Genomic DNA, 15,599 nt, shown 5'->3' on the forward strand with positions numbered 1-15,599 from the left:
TAATACTGAGTAAAGTGGAGTTTGACTAGTTTTAAAGATGCATGTCAAACTAACATATAACAACTTTGATTAAAAGTGAAACTCTGCAAATGTTCAACCAGCATTACATCACTACAATATCTGATTTCCCTGCAAAATGCATCATAAGGTGGACTTCAGAGATCTGCCTTTGACTAAAAACTACATTTCCTTATTCCTTATTATCTACAGTACAGAAGCAAGCAACAGTCAAGTTTACAACAGCAAACACTCAATAATATCTCACTGGAAACAAATTTAAAATGTCAATAAAATAAATAATAATACTGAGTGAAGTGGAGTTTGACTAGTTTTCATATAACAGGTTTGGTTTTAGCTTATTAAAAGTGCTGCTAATGTTCAACCAGCATTACATCACTACAATATGCATAGTATATGCAAGCGAACAATGTTTAACTACCATCATCCTTGTTAAATAAACAAATAAATAAAAAATAAAATAAATAAAATCTGATTTTCCTGCAAAATGCATCATAAGGTGGACTTTAGAGATCTGCCTTTGACTAAAAACTACATTTCATTATTACTTATTATCTGCAGTGATGCCTGAAAGGATGGTAAAAAAAATGGGGCTCAAAAAAGCATCTTCCTGTCTTGTTGCTATGTTACCCTAGCAACAGGGCACTAAAATATCATACTACTAAATACTTTAAAATAGCAGATATATTATATTTAGAATAAAACTAGTTTTTGCAGTGAGTCTGGTTATTGTAAGATTCCACCTTAAGAGCAGTTTTTGGGTGAATCTACAACCCTTTTCTCAAGTCATAGGTCACCAATTACAAAAATAACTGCACATTTCTACAACATAGGTGACCTACTTTTAAAAAATGTTTAATCTTTAACGCTTCACTATTAAGTTAACCACTGCCAGAGTGCAGGTATTAACTTTTTGGAGTGACCTGCTAAGCTTATTTTTTAACCAGCAAAAAAAAAAAACAGTTTCAGTACATTTCATTCACATTATAAAACAATTAGGTTTAATACTGAATACATATGTTGTGTGTATTGACAGTGTTTATGGACAAACATGAGTCATTTCCTCGGAGCAATCATGCCACAAATTTTATTACACGGCTATTTCGGTACAAACATTTAACCGGCAGTGGATCAGATTGCCTTCAGAAGATTTACACGCCAAATAGAAGATATACCTGCATTTGGCATTTAATGGGTGTTAATCTGCGACCCTGAATAACACGGGGTAGTCATGGAAACAGACTGCTTGTTGATCAGGTGGTTTGATAAATAAATGTTATTGACTTTTTACTTGTGGAAGTTTTATTTCAGTTAGAGTAAAGAGCATCATTATTGCTGCCTCTCAACTCTGCTGTCTGCTCTGTGTGTGTGTGTGTGTGTGTGTGTGTGTGTGTGTGTGTGTGTGTGTGTGTGTGTGTGCGTGTGTGTGTGTGTGTGTGTGTCTGCTCTGTGTCTGTGTGTGTGTGTGTGTGTGTGTGTATGTGCTCTGTCTGTGTGTGTGTGTCTGTATCTGCTCTGTGTGTGTGTGTGTGTGTGTGTGTCTGCTCTGTGTCTGTGTGTGTGTGCGTGTATGTGCTCTGTCTGTGTGTGTGTGTGTCTGCTCTGTGTGTGTGTGTGTGTCTGCTCTGTGTGTGTGTGTGTGTGTGTGTCTGCTCTGTGTGTGTGTGTGTGTGTGTCTGCTCTGTGTGTGTGTGTGTGTGTGTCTGCTCTGTGTGTGTGTGTGTGTGTGTGTGTGTGTCTGCTCTGTGTGTGTGTGTGTCTGCTCTGTGTGTGTGTGTGTCTGCTCTGTGTGTGTGTGTCTGCTGTGTGTGTGTGTATGTGTATCTGCTCTGTGTATGTGTGTGTGTCTGCTCTGTGTGTGTGTGTGTGTGTGTGTGTGTGTGTGTGTGTGTGTGTGTTTGTATCTGCTCTGTGTGTTTGTGTGTGTGTCTGCTGTGTGTGTGTGTGTGTGTGTGTCTGCTGTGTGTGTGTGTGTGTGTGTGTGTGTGTGTGTATCTGCTCTGTGTGCGTGCCTGTCTGCTCTGTGTATACGTGTCTTCTCTGTGTGTGTGTGTGTGTCTGTGTATCTGCTGTGTGTGTGTGTGTGTGTGTGTTTGTGTATCTGCTCTGTGTGTGTGTGTGTGTGTGTGTGTGTGTGTGTGTGTGTGTGTGTGTGTGTGTGTGTGTGTGTGTGTGTGTGTGTGCCTGAGTGAAAGTGGACCTCACATGTTTTAAATGCTAGAAACGGCCAGAAGTTAATTTAAAAAAAAACTGGCGTGGAGACAAAAGTTTTGGTTTCTGTTAAATTGATATTTTTATTTATGATCAGGAAATTTATCAGTAAAGTGCTTTTAAAACACAACAAAATCTTAAATCAATCAACCTGTATAAGATTGCCAGCATTCGGCTCATTTTTAAGAGGAAACGTCACACTGGAAATCACAACCAAACCTTTAAAATTATGGCAACAGACTTATTAGTTACAGAGCCTCACTGATATATTGGCCTATAATGACCTTTTATAGATATATTGTATTTTATTGTATTTACTGATTTTACAGCATTTTATGTATATCTGATCCTTTTCCTTGATTAAAGTTTAATATACATGTAAATATATTTTCTTTTCTTTTTCTTTTTTTAAAAATTATTTATGATTATTAAATTCCCAGTGAAGCTTATTGTTTCAGTGCAGCGTTTATTATTAAACTGTAAAATAATCATGCCTCCATTACATACAGTATCTTTACCACAAGTGCTTATAAAAACAAATGTGTATATATATATAGCCTATATTCTGTATAAATAAGATTATCAGCCAATATATCGATATCGGAAATGCTTTACTTTCTAATATCGGCAAGAAATTAGATTACTTGTTAACTATTGTATTCCTATTTAGCTTTGATTTTAATACCATTGAACATTTGTATTACTGAAATTTTATGTGGGCTAAAATTACAGCTGGGTTATTTATAAATATAATAACCAGCAATGCACAAAGAAGAAAGAGGATAGCTTATTTTAGCAGTGATAAAATGCTATAAAAGGAAAAAAAAAACACACTGCAGTATCCTCTCAGCAGATCTGCACACCTGATGAGAGCAGCCAAGTCTGTGGTCACAGATCAGTGTGTAAGCTGTAGCCGACATGCACTCACTCGTGCTGCTGCTGGGAATTAGGCTAATCAGCAACAAACATTGACCTGAAGTAGCTTTACTGCTGCTGCTGCGTCTGCTGCTGCTGCTGCTGCTGCTGGCGGCAACTTTCAGCAGCTCGGCTTTTTTTCTGCTCAGCTGCAGCACAAAGTGAAAAAGGTCATTCTGCTGCAGACACAAAAACATCTGTAGGCCGGCACACCACTGTAAAGCTCATTATTATTATTATTAATGTATAAGGTAGGTTAATAATGTTAATGCCATCAGTTCACAACAGCATATTTATTGCTATTGGATGTTAAAATACAAATGTTTATCATATGTTAACCTTTGTACAGTTACCATGGATACAACAAGGGCAAAAATTAGCATCAATCGCTAGTAAAATATGTAAGTGGCTGATAGATTTACTTCACTTACAGGCCAAAATAAACACCTAATAGTAATCTACTGACTGGCTGGCAAAATGTGAATAGTGATTAGCCTTTTGGCAGGTGGACAAATGCAGTTTAACACACTCTAGTAGTTGTGCATGCACCGTTTAGCTGGTTAGCATAATTAGCATTTATCAATTAGTCTAATATCACACTAGCAACTTAGCAACTTGGTGACAGACTACTAGCATGCTACGTTAGCCTTAATTTTACAACTGGCATTAACTACAAGGCAAGACAGACTACTAGCATGCTATGTTAGCCTTCATTTTACAACTGGCATTAACTACAAGGCAATACAGACTACTAGCATGCTACGTTAGCCTTAATTTTATAACCAGCATTCAATACAAGGCAATACAGACTACTAGCATGCTACGTTAGCCTTCATTTTACAACTGGCATTCAATTCAAGGCAAGACAGACTACTAGCATGCTATGTTAGCCTTAATTTTACAACTGGCATTAAATAGCCTACAAGGCAAGACAGATTACTAGCATGCTATGTTAGCCTTCATTTTACAACTGGCATTAACTACAAGGCAAGACAGATTACTAGCATGCTATGTTAGCCTTCATTTTGCAACTGGCATTAACTACAAGGCAAGACAGACTACTAGCATGCTATGTTAGCCTTCATTTTACAACTGGCATTAAATACAAGGCAAGAGAGACAACTAGCATGCTATGTTAGCCTTCATTTTACAACTGGCATTAAATACAAGGTAGTCTTGTTTGTCGTGGCCGTTTCACCAAGTTGAACAAAAACAAACGGAGCCAATCAGAGCTCTGCAGGAAGGATTAGGAGTGGTGACGTCATTTTCATAATTACTACACAGCGAGTTTAACCTGGTGCCAAAATATTTTGAAGTGAGAGTCCAACAGACCAACTAATGCTGTTAACCCTGTAATCACACACTAGCAACAGCATTTAAAGCTATACTGTCTTTTACATTTTGCTGATGAAGCGAAGCTCGAGATTTGAAAACAACAAATACTTGACGTTAGCAAATAAAGTAAATCGACACAAAATTAATCTACAACTATTTTGACAGTCCATTAACCTTTTAAGTAATATTTAAAGCATAAAGACTAAATATTTGATGGTTCTAGGTTCTCACATGTGGCTTTTCTTGGTCTATTTTTGACTTTTTGGACTGTTGGTTGGACAAAATAAGACATTTCAACACTGTACGTCAGGTTTTTAGAAATTGTGACGGGCATCCTTTAACGTTTTATGTTTTTTAGATCAAACGATAAATTGAGAAATTAACCCTAACCCACAGTTCGGGCTGGGTATTGGTTCTCTATGCCTTTTAAGGTATTGACTGAAACAAATCAATACCAAGTAGTATCAAAACGACTCCCATCAAATGATACCCAGGCATTTTTTTGCACCCAGAGCAGAAAATATGACTTTTTATGAATTTTTTTTCGGCATAGACGCCTTTATTTAAGAAGTAGACAGACAGGAAACATGGGAGAGAGAAGGGGGTGTGACATGCAGCAAAGGAGCTCAGGCCGGGATTCGAACCGCAAATATTGGCTTCGCTACACGCCTGTTACACCGGATAAAAGCAAGAGCACTAAATGTGTAATAGGTATCGAATGAAGGAGTCAGTTGGTATCAGTATCACGTTAAGGATCCTTAGATCGGTGTTGGTATCATGATTGTGTAAAAGATACATCAACACTAGTCGCAGCCTTAACCCTCGTATCGTCCTCCCGGGTCAAATTGACCCTGTCTTCCTTCCTTCTGTCCTTCCTTCCCCCTCCCTCCTTCTTTCCTTCCCTCCCTCCTTCTTTCCTTACCTCCTTTCCTTCCTTCTTTCTCCCTTTCTTTCCTTCCTCCTTCCCTCCTTCTTCCTCCTTTGCTTCTTCCTTTCCTTCCGTCTTCCTTCCTTCCTTCCCTCCCTCCCCCTTTCTTTCCTTCCTCCTTTCCTCCTTCCCTTCCTTCCTTCCTTCTTTCATTCCCTCCTCCTTTCCTCCCTCCCTCCCTTCCTTCCTTCTTCCTCCCTTCCTTCCTTCCTTGACTCTAGGACAACAGGAGGGTTAATCTGAATGCAGGACCACAACGTTTAAAGACTTTCTCTGCTGTCTGACGAGGTCTGTGCAGAATGAAGCAGCGACCAGCAGAGCGTTAAACAGCCTGCTGCCACCACCACCACCATCATCATCATCATCATCATCATCATCATCACTACCACCACCGCTGCTGCTGCTGGAGGCTTCAGAGACGGACGGCCGGCCAGCAGACAGCACCACCAAGGTCAACTGTCACGAGGAGTCTTGAGCAGCCGCTAACTGTCCCGATAACATACAGCATGAAGAGAGCTCGCTGCTACACACACACACACACACACACACACACACACACACACACACACACACACACACACACACACACACACACACACACACACACACACACACACACACACACACACACACAAATTAACCTTTGTGTTGTCCTCCTGGATCAAATTGACCCTGTCTGTTTTGACTGTTCCTTCCTTCCTTCCTTTCTTCCCTTCCTTCTGTCCTTCTTTCCTCTCTCCCTCCTTCCTTTCTCCCACCTTCCTCCCTTCCTTCCTTCCTTCCTTCCTAACCCTAACCCTTCCTTCCTTCCTTCCCTCCTTCCTCCCTCCCTCCTTTCCTTCCTTCTTCTTCCCTTCCTAACTTCCTCCCTTCCTTCCTTCCTTCTGTCCTTCCCTCCCTCCCTTCCTTCTTCCTCCCTTCCTTTTCTCTTTCTTTCCTTCCTTCCCTCTCTCCCTCCCTCCCTCCCTCCCTCCCTGCTTTCCTTCTTTCCTCCCTTCCTTCCTACCTTCCTTCCTTCCATCCCTCCTCCCTCCCTCCTTTCCTTCCCTCCTTTCCTTCCTCCCTTCCTCCCTTCCTTGACTCGAGGACAACAGGAGGGTTAATGAAAGTAAATATTAGCTTTGTAGAGAAGAGATAACACACAGCAGCAGCAGCAGGGGAGGGATGTATGAATATATATATATATATATATATATAAGCATGTGTGTGTGTCTGCGTGTGTGGGATGTTCCAGCCTAAAGCACTTTATAAATATATAAATATAAAGTTTGCGTCCCGTGAGTATGATGTGTTTGGGTGCTGCTGCAGGGGGTCTGTGACACAACAAAGTGATCCTTTAACCTCCAAATACAAGACACAGATATATGGCTGAGTCATGTCTGTTTAAACTCTGTCTGCTCGGCACTGGTGGTGGTGGCCGCCTCCTCACTGACAACATTAACCCTCCTGTTCTGCTCCTGGGTCAAATTGACCCGTCTGTTTTGACTGTTCCTTCTTTCCTTCCTCCCTTCCTTCCTTCCTTCTTTCCTCCTTTCCTCCTTTCCTCCCTTCCTTTGTTCCTTCCTCATTTCCTTCTTTCCACACTTCCTTCATTCCTTCCTCTTTCTTCCCTTCCTTTGTTCCTTCCTCATTTCCTTCTTTCCAAACTTCCTTCCTTCCTTCCTCTTTCCTCCCTTCCTTCGTTCCTTCCTCATTTCCTTACTTCCTTCCTTCCCTTCCTTGACCTGAGCACAACAAGCCTTTTTTTAAATGCTTTTCAGAAAGAAGGAGGAGTCAGTTTGAACTCTTTAAAAGTTAAAATATTTCCTTTCCCAGCATTGTTTCTATGGTTGGGTTACACCAGGGGTGTCAAACATGCGGCCCGCGGGCCAGAACCGGCCCGCTGAGGGAAGCAATACGGCCCACTATCCTTTCTGTGTTCTTTTCCTTCCTTACATCTGTCCTTCCTTCCTTCCTTCCTTTTTTCCTTTCTTTGTTCCTTCCTTCCTTCTGTCCTTCCTGCTTTCCTTTTGTCCTTCCTTCATTTCTTCCTTTCTCCTGTCCTTCCTTCTTTCCTTCCTTCCTTCCATCCATCTGTCCTACCTTCCTTCCTTCTGTCTGTCCTTCCTTCATTTCTTCCTTCCTTCCGTCTGTCCTTCCTTCATTTCTACCTTCCGCCCTTCTGTCCTTTCTGTCCTTCCTTCATTCCTTCCATCTGTACTCCCTTCCTTCCTTCCATCCATTTGTCTTTCCTACCTTTTCCCTCCTTCCTTTTGTCTGTCTGTCTTTCCTTCCTTCCCTTCATATTTCCTTCCTTCTTTCCCTCCTTCTTTTTAATGATCCGGCCCACATGAGATCAGATTGGTCTGTATGTGGCCCTTGAATGAAAATGAGTTTGACACCTCTGGGTTACACCTAAAAAGTTGCTTCATCTTGTTATATGTGTTCAATTTAAACAATAACAGCTTGTAACACACACAAAGTCACATGACCTCGAGAGCAGCTAATGGATTACTGGCCATGTTTCAACTCTTTTTAGTATAAATTCACTGATCTGATTATTATTACAGTGACGTAAAGATGAAGAAACAACTTGGAGTTTGTTCATTTTACTGTAATTGAAGAACTCCTCCCTGTGAGTCAGAGTCTTTATTTTCTGTGACTATGTGAACTAAATTCACTCCAAACTGACTCTTTAACATCTCTCTTAGAAAATGCCTTTTTTCTTTTAAGTGAGCGATATTTTGTTTTTGTAAAGGAAGTATTAATGTTGATTGGTGAGAACTTATTATTATAGATATTCAACTGATTGAAATACAGCAGAATTTCAAATTAAAAGACGCTTGAATTATTGGATGTTTGACGTTTTCGCTAATTAATCATCAAAATTCCTTCCTTCTGTCCTTCCTTCCTTCCTCCCTTCCTTCTGTCCTTCCTTCCTTCCTCCCTTCCTTCTGTCCTTCCTCCCTCCTTTCCTTCCCTCTCTCCTACCTTCCTCCCTCCTTTCCTTCCCTCCCTCCCTCCCTCCCTCCCTCCTACCTTCCTTCCTTCCCTTCCCTCCTACCTTCCTTCCTCCCTTCTGTCCTTCTTTCTTTCCTCCCTCCCTCCCTCCTACCTTCCACCCTCCCTCCTACCTTCCTCCTTCCCTCCTTCCTTCCTTCCATCCCTCCCTTCTTTCCGTCCTTCTTTCTTTCCTCCCTCCATCCTACCTTCCTTCCTTCCCTTCCCTCCTTCCATCCCTCCTTCCTTCCTTCCTTCCTTCCTTTCTTCGTTCTCCCTTCCTAGTTAAAAATAGTTGCTGATTCATTTCCTGTCGATCACTTAACTGATGAATCTGCTAAAAAACGTTGCAGCTCAGATCTATAAACTTCATTTGGCTCCCACTAAAGAGGCTGTCAAAGAGGTTTGTATTATACTACATCTGCATTGCTGTAGGCACAAATTTCATTCTGCATCTTCTTTTCTTTCTTAGTTTCGGTCTTCTATTCAAAACCAAATGCAAATATTTAAAAAATGCACACTTATACATCTCGTCTTACTGAAGCTCCTTCATCATAATAAACAACAACAGCTCTATAAATCAGCTGGATGTGACATACAATGGTGCAAGGTTCAAGCTCTCTGCACAATGGAGCCTATATTACACAATTAATCATACCTACAGCTCTCAAAATGTAAGAATGGGTCTTATTTGACCCTGAAAAGTCCAACTAAAGTAATTATTGTGTGTATCCAATATGTATATTTTTGTATATTGGGTCACATTAGGAAGAATATTGGATGTTTTATGGCCACAGTGAGATATTCAACTGATTGAAATACAGCAAAACTTCAAAATAAAAGACGCTTGAACTAGTGTTTGACGTTTTTGCTAATTGATCATATAAATTCCTTCCTTCCTCCCTTCTTTCTGTCCTTCTGTCCTTCCTTCCTTCCTCCCTTCTTTCTGTCCTTCCTTCCTCCCTTCCTTCTGTCCTTCCTTCCTCCCTTCTTTCTGTCCTTCTGTCCTTCCTTCCTTCCTCCCTTCTTTATGTCCTCCTTCCTTCCTTCCTTCCTTCCTTCCTTCCTTCCTCCCTCCCTCCCTCCCTCCTACCTTCCTTCCTCCTTTCCTTCCCTCCCTCCCTCCCTCCCTCCCTCCTACCTTCCTTTTTTGTTTTGACGTTTTTGCTAATTAATCATCAAAATTCCTTCCTTCCGTCCTTCCTTCCTTCCTCCCTTCTTTCCTCCTTTCCTCCTTCCTTCCCCCCTTCCTTTCCTTCTGTCCTTTCTTCCCTCCCTCCCTCCTACCTTCCTTCCTTCCCTTCCTTCCCTTCCCTCATTAAACCCCTCCTACATTTTAAACCACATATTTCCAAAGAAAGGTTGCTTGAGTCAAATTAATCTAAAGGAGCAATTCGCCAACCTTAATAAAGCCGACCACAGAGAGAATAAAAATAACCTCATACAGGAAGTGTTGATCTCCAAGTGTTAACATAGTGCATTAACATTTCAGGTTGGGAGGAGAGAGAGAGCTGGATGTGACATGAAATGGTGCAAGGTTCAAGCTCTCTGCACAATGGAGCCTATATTTCACAATAAAATCATACCTACAGCTCTCAAAATGTAAAAATGGGTCTAATTTGACCCTGAAAAGTAGACCAAACATGGTCCACCTGGATAAAAACAGAAGTTAATTTTAATTTTAAACCACATATTTCCAAAAGAAGGTTGCTTGAGTCAACTTAATCTAAAGGAGCAATTCGCCAACCTTAATAAAGCCGACCACAGAGAATATAAAAATAACCTCATACAGGAAGTGTTGATCTCCAAGTGTTAACATAGTGCATTAACATTTCAGGTTGGGAGGAGAGAGAGAGTCGAGAAGAGTAGCACAAAGTGGATTATAGTATTATAATAGCTGCAAACAACAGATATATAACAAATACATCACAAGACCTGTCATTATATGTATCACTTCTTTAATGCATTTGCAGCAGGACAACAGCAGTTTAAAAAGAAGAGGTATAATTTCATTTAACACTAATTTGACCCATTTTTTACATTTGAGAGAAGAAGAAACACCTTAAAACTTTCCTTTTTCATCAGAAACTGGTGATTTATCCTCATGTGACTCAGATTATACAAAAAAAAGGGAAATATTTCAACTTGCTAAAACTGTTTTTGAGCAGCTGATTCACATTTTTATTGAAAATTCAGAAACCACCATTCAATAAAAAGAATAAAACACTAAAGATTAAACTCTCTCTGCTCTCTGAAAGCCTTGTTTAAAAGATTAATCACCAATTTATTAATGACTGATGAGATGATACATGAATGATGTGTGGCTCTGATATTATATATGGAGACTAAATGAGACCTGTTGACCATCATTTCCAAAAAAAAAAAAGAAAATATGTGTAAAACCTGGTGGTAATAAGTTGGCTAAAAAGGTCTAACACAGAATTAGGTGATAATTTAAAACCTTAAATTAAATCAGGTCAGTTTTGACCTGCGGGAGGACGAAAGCTGCACTTTCAACAGGAGGGTTAAGAAGTGTCATATATTCAATCTCAGGGATGTAATGTTTTTAACTTAACTGTTTAACTGTATTAATTCATTATTTTATTTTATATTATTTTTATTTTTCCCTAATATTTTCTTTTATTTATTTATTTTCTTTTACCTAATATTGTTTTATGTGTTGCTGTTTATGTTTCTCGACACCATTATAAATGAGGATTCCTCCACCAATGGTTTTTCAAAATAAAATAAAATGTTATTTATGTTTCGACACCATTCCTCCTCAATGGACTTTCAAAATAAAATAAAATAAATGGTTAATAACAATAACAACAATAATAATAATAATAATAATAGTAATAATAAGAAGAATTATAATAATGATAATAATGTACGTGATCATATACAACAAAAATAAAAAAATAGGGTAAATGCTTCTTTAACAAGCCAGCATTAAAGCCCTCGACGCTCCTTTCACCTTTCAGTACTGTGGATAGCGCCGCTCAGCCAGACGTGCCAAAACACTTCATGTCATTTCTTGCAAGTCACTGTTTAGTTCGGCTCTCTCTCTGTGTGTGTGTGTGTGTGTGTGTGTGTGTGTGTGTGTGTGTGTGTGTGTGTGTGTGTGGCGGCAAACAGCCAAACTTCAGTAATAAACAGAAACTAATGACAACATGCTGTCATCATAAAAAATAAAAACAAGCTACAGTCATGTTTTTCTGCTTTCCTGCGATGTGTCACCACTCTGGGTGTTTTTGTTTTTTTTATTTACCCCACATTTCTCCAAATCTGTGTCCATTTTACTGCGTCATCCTCACATAACCTCATAGCCGCGTCATCTCTACTGTCAGTCGAGCGCTGACACTTAAAAAGTCTGTTTGCTGATTTTCTTTTTTTTATGTTGTCTCCACTCACGTCTATTTCAATTTGAGATATCTTATAAAGGTCTATGAGTGAGGCAGAAGAGAGAGGGGATGAACTTGTTTGCCCCCCCCCCCCCCCTTCCTAATGAGGATAAAAATAACTAGGCAGATGCAGGGATATATAGGGGAGGAAGTGGAGGGGGGGGGGAATCCCTCCCTTCCCTCCCTTCCTCCCCCTCCCCTACAAATTGCACCCAGCAGATAGACATAGACGTACATGTCAGGTGGTCATCAATGTATTTCAGTTCCACGAGTGAGTCTGTTTTTAGCAGCGGTGGATTCAGGAAGGAGGGTCAACTCCAAACTCTGACTCCCAGGTTGTGTGATATTGCACAAGAAGTGGTAACATTAAGCAATTATACTTTAAACCTTTAAAAGTACACTAAAAAGCTTCATTTCATTATCAGCTCGATCTATAACTAGAAGCTGCTTTATTGATTTGGTTCTTACTTAATCAGCTGGTTGATTAAATGTGAAGAAATAGTGGAAAAATGGCCACAGTGAGATATTCAACTGATTGAAATGCAGCAAAATTTCAAATTAAAAGACGCTTGAACTGGTGGATGTTTGACTTTTTTGCTAATTAATCATCAAAAAATAGTTGCTGATTCATTTCCTGTCGATCACTTAACTGATGAATCTGCTAAAAAACGTTGCAGCTCAGATCTATAAACTTCATTTGGCTCCCACTAAAGAGGCTGTCAAAGAGGTTTGTATTATACTACATCTGCATTGCTGTAGGCACAGATTTCATTCTACATCTTCTTTTCTTTCTTAGTTTCGGTTTTCTATTCAAAACCAAATGCAAATATTTAAATAGCCACACTTACATCTCGTCTTACTGAAGCTCCTTCATCATAATAAACAACAACAGCACTATAAATCAGCTGGATGTGACATACAATGGTGCAAGGTTCAAGCTCTCTGCACAATGGAGCCTATATTACACAATTAATCATACATTTAAAAAGGGCGAGTTCACAATATTTTGTGACCTTTAACAGGTCAGATGCATTTAAATGAACTCAGAAACAGGTTTGTAATCATTCCTCTTGCTCATACCAGTCTGTGTTAGTCATATCAAGTAGATCTCTGACACATTTACAGACTTTGTTTTAGGATTAAGTTTTATTTATTAGTTATTATATTTATTTTCCTGTTGAGATGTAGCAAAAAAGAGGGACTTTAGCACTAGAAAGACTGTAACACTGGAGCTTCAGATAAACTTTTCTATGCATGTTTTTGCACTTTGCATTAATAGTCAGTATGAAGAGGAAGATAACAGCAAGAAAAAAACTGGTTTTAGTGTTAATTTAAGCTCCTGAGTGACTTGAAAATTGTGAACTTGTCCTTTAAGTCTTAAAAAACAACCCTTCAAGCCGTTTTTATTAATATTATTAGCCTATTAGACGTGCATCACCTCTAATAACCCAACTTTCTCACTGAGCCAGCAGGACATTAATTAATGAGTCTTAGCTCATTGATGACAGTAAGATGTGACATTTTGCAGCCATGATGTGCACAGAAAACGTCGCAATGAAAACAAGAAGCTGCAGCACTGAGTGAGCCGAAGCCGAATGCAGGATTACCGGTGCTACGGTTTAACTGGTGACCGTGTTATCTGGTGACTTTCACGTAGCTGTCCTCCCTAATTGTAGTTTAATCCTTCTTTAAAAATACATACTCACCCGTGTTTAATATGTAAATCATGCTAACCAAGTTGAATTGTGTTCAGCAGACTCATTCATCTCTGTTGTTAATGTGTGAAAGTCACCAGTTAACACGGTCACCAGCTAAACCGCAACACCTGTTTCGAGTGTTTCGGTTTAACTGGTGACCGTGTTACCCGGTGACTTTCACTAATTGTTGTTTAATCCTTTATTTAACAATACATACTCATCTGTGTTGAATATCCAAGTTATGCTAACCATATATATAACTTTAAGTGTGCTCAATAGACTCATTCATCTCTGTTGTAGCTAAATATGAGAAAGTCACCATTTAACACGGTCACCAATTTAACCCTAACACCGAAGCCAGCAGCTAACTAACTAGCCTACCGAGCCCTCCCCCTCCGCCTCCCCGCCTCTCAGCTACCCTTGCACCGGCTAGCCTCGGCTACTTACCCCCCCTCCCCTAACAACCAGAGAGCCAGAGGGCGGAGGTCTCCTGTGTGTGTAGCCCGAAAACAGTGCGTCTGTGTCGGCCACGGTGCAGCTTACCTTGTCGCTGATATTCTCGGTGCTGTCAGGGTCTCCTCCACCTCCTCCTTCACCTCCTCCTCGCTTCCTCAGCTCCGTCATGTTTCGCTTCGTTTCGGGTAATGTGTCACATAAGCCGAGGAGGGAAGGAGGGAGAGAGAGAGAGAGAGAGGGAGAGAGAGAGAGAGGGGGGTGAAATCCTGCAGGGGGGTTTAATTTAAGATAATAAAAGTCCTGTTTTTTTCTTGTTGTTTTTTTTTTTATTTTAAAGCCTGGTTTTGGATGCTATAATAAAAAGCTGCAGATAGATAGATGACTCCGGCACTGCGTGTGTTTGTTTATATGACCGCAGTCGCTGCTCTTCTTTGCTCCTCCTGCTGTCAAACTCTGGCAACAAGGACTGAACGCTTCCGGTGGACTTTTCAAAACTTTATTCTTTTATTTCAGCTAAAGAACAAGTTCACAAAGTTCACAAATCTTTCTTTAAAAACAACTATCAGGAGCCTAAATTAACATTAAAACCTGTTTTATTAGAAGATACCTTCAAAATCCACAGTCCTCCTTTTATGCAAAAAATTATTATAAATTAAAATTAATTAAATCAAGTAGATATCTTTCAACGTCACTGTCTTTTTAGTGCAGGGGTGTCAAACTCATTTTCATTCAAGGGCTACATACAGACTAAATTGATCTCATGTGGGCCAGATAATTAAAAAGATGGAAGGAAGGAAGGAAGGAAGGAAGGAAGGAAGGAAGGAAGGAAGGAAGGAAATAAGAAGGGAATAAGAAGGGAAGGAAAGAAAGACAGACAAAAGGAAGGAGGGACGAAAGGTAGGAAGGACAGACAGACAGAAGGAAGGGAAGAAGGAAGGAAGGGAGGGAGGAAGGACAGAAAGAAGGAAGGGTGGAAGGAAGAAAGGAAAAAAGGAAGGTAGGAAGGAAGGACAGAAGGAAGAAAGTACAGAAGGATGAAAGGGAGGAAGGAAGGACAGAAGGAAGGTAAGAAGGACAGATGGAAGGAAGGAAGGACAGAAGGACGAAAGGGGGAAGGACAGACAGACAGAAGGAAGGGAAGAAGGAAAAAGGAAGGGAAGAAGGAAGGAAGGAAGGACAGAAGGAAGAAAGGAAAAAGGAAGATAGGAAGGAAGGACAGATGGAAGAAAGTACAGAAGGATGAAAGGGAGGAAGGAAGGACAGAAGGAAGAAAGGAAAAAGGAAGGTAGGAAGGACAGATGGAAGGAAGGAAGGAAAAGAAGGAATGTGGGCCGGATTGGACCCCTCGGTGGGCCGGTTCTGGCCCGCGGGCCGCATGTTTGACACCCCTGTTCTAGTGCCAAAGCCCCTCTTCTTTTTTTTAACTATACTTCCACCACAGCTCAACAGAGGAACACTAAAGAGGGAATTTGATGCTAAATTTTTTTTTTAAATGTGTCAGATATCCACTGACGAGCTTCATATAAGCTTCACATCTACTTTTAAAAGCCTTTTTTACTTCAGTTTAAATTGTCAGTGCAGCACTTTAATGTTTGTGTTATAATATGTTTTGTTTTTTTAGCATTTGTTGATTTTCCTTTTACATGTGTTTTATCC

General features: G+C 40.1%; 1 protein-coding gene across 1 annotated transcript in view; it reads right to left on the bottom strand.

Moving 5' to 3' along the window:
- The window catches only part of cds1 (CDP-diacylglycerol synthase (phosphatidate cytidylyltransferase) 1), a 51,955-nt gene extending 37,824 nt beyond the window's left edge, over positions 1–14,131 (bottom strand). The window contains exon 1 of the mRNA XM_053324961.1: positions 14,031–14,131. Coding sequence (XP_053180936.1) covers positions 14,031–14,111 — 81 coding nt within the window. The 5' untranslated portion in view covers positions 14,112–14,131. The remainder of the gene's footprint in view (positions 1–14,030) is intronic.
- Between the last annotated feature and the right edge of the window lie 1,468 nt (positions 14,132–15,599).

Source organism: Scomber japonicus, chromosome 9 (assembly GCF_027409825.1).
Source record: "Scomber japonicus isolate fScoJap1 chromosome 9, fScoJap1.pri, whole genome shotgun sequence".
In the NCBI taxonomy this organism is placed as follows: domain Eukaryota; kingdom Metazoa; phylum Chordata; class Actinopteri; order Scombriformes; family Scombridae; genus Scomber; species Scomber japonicus.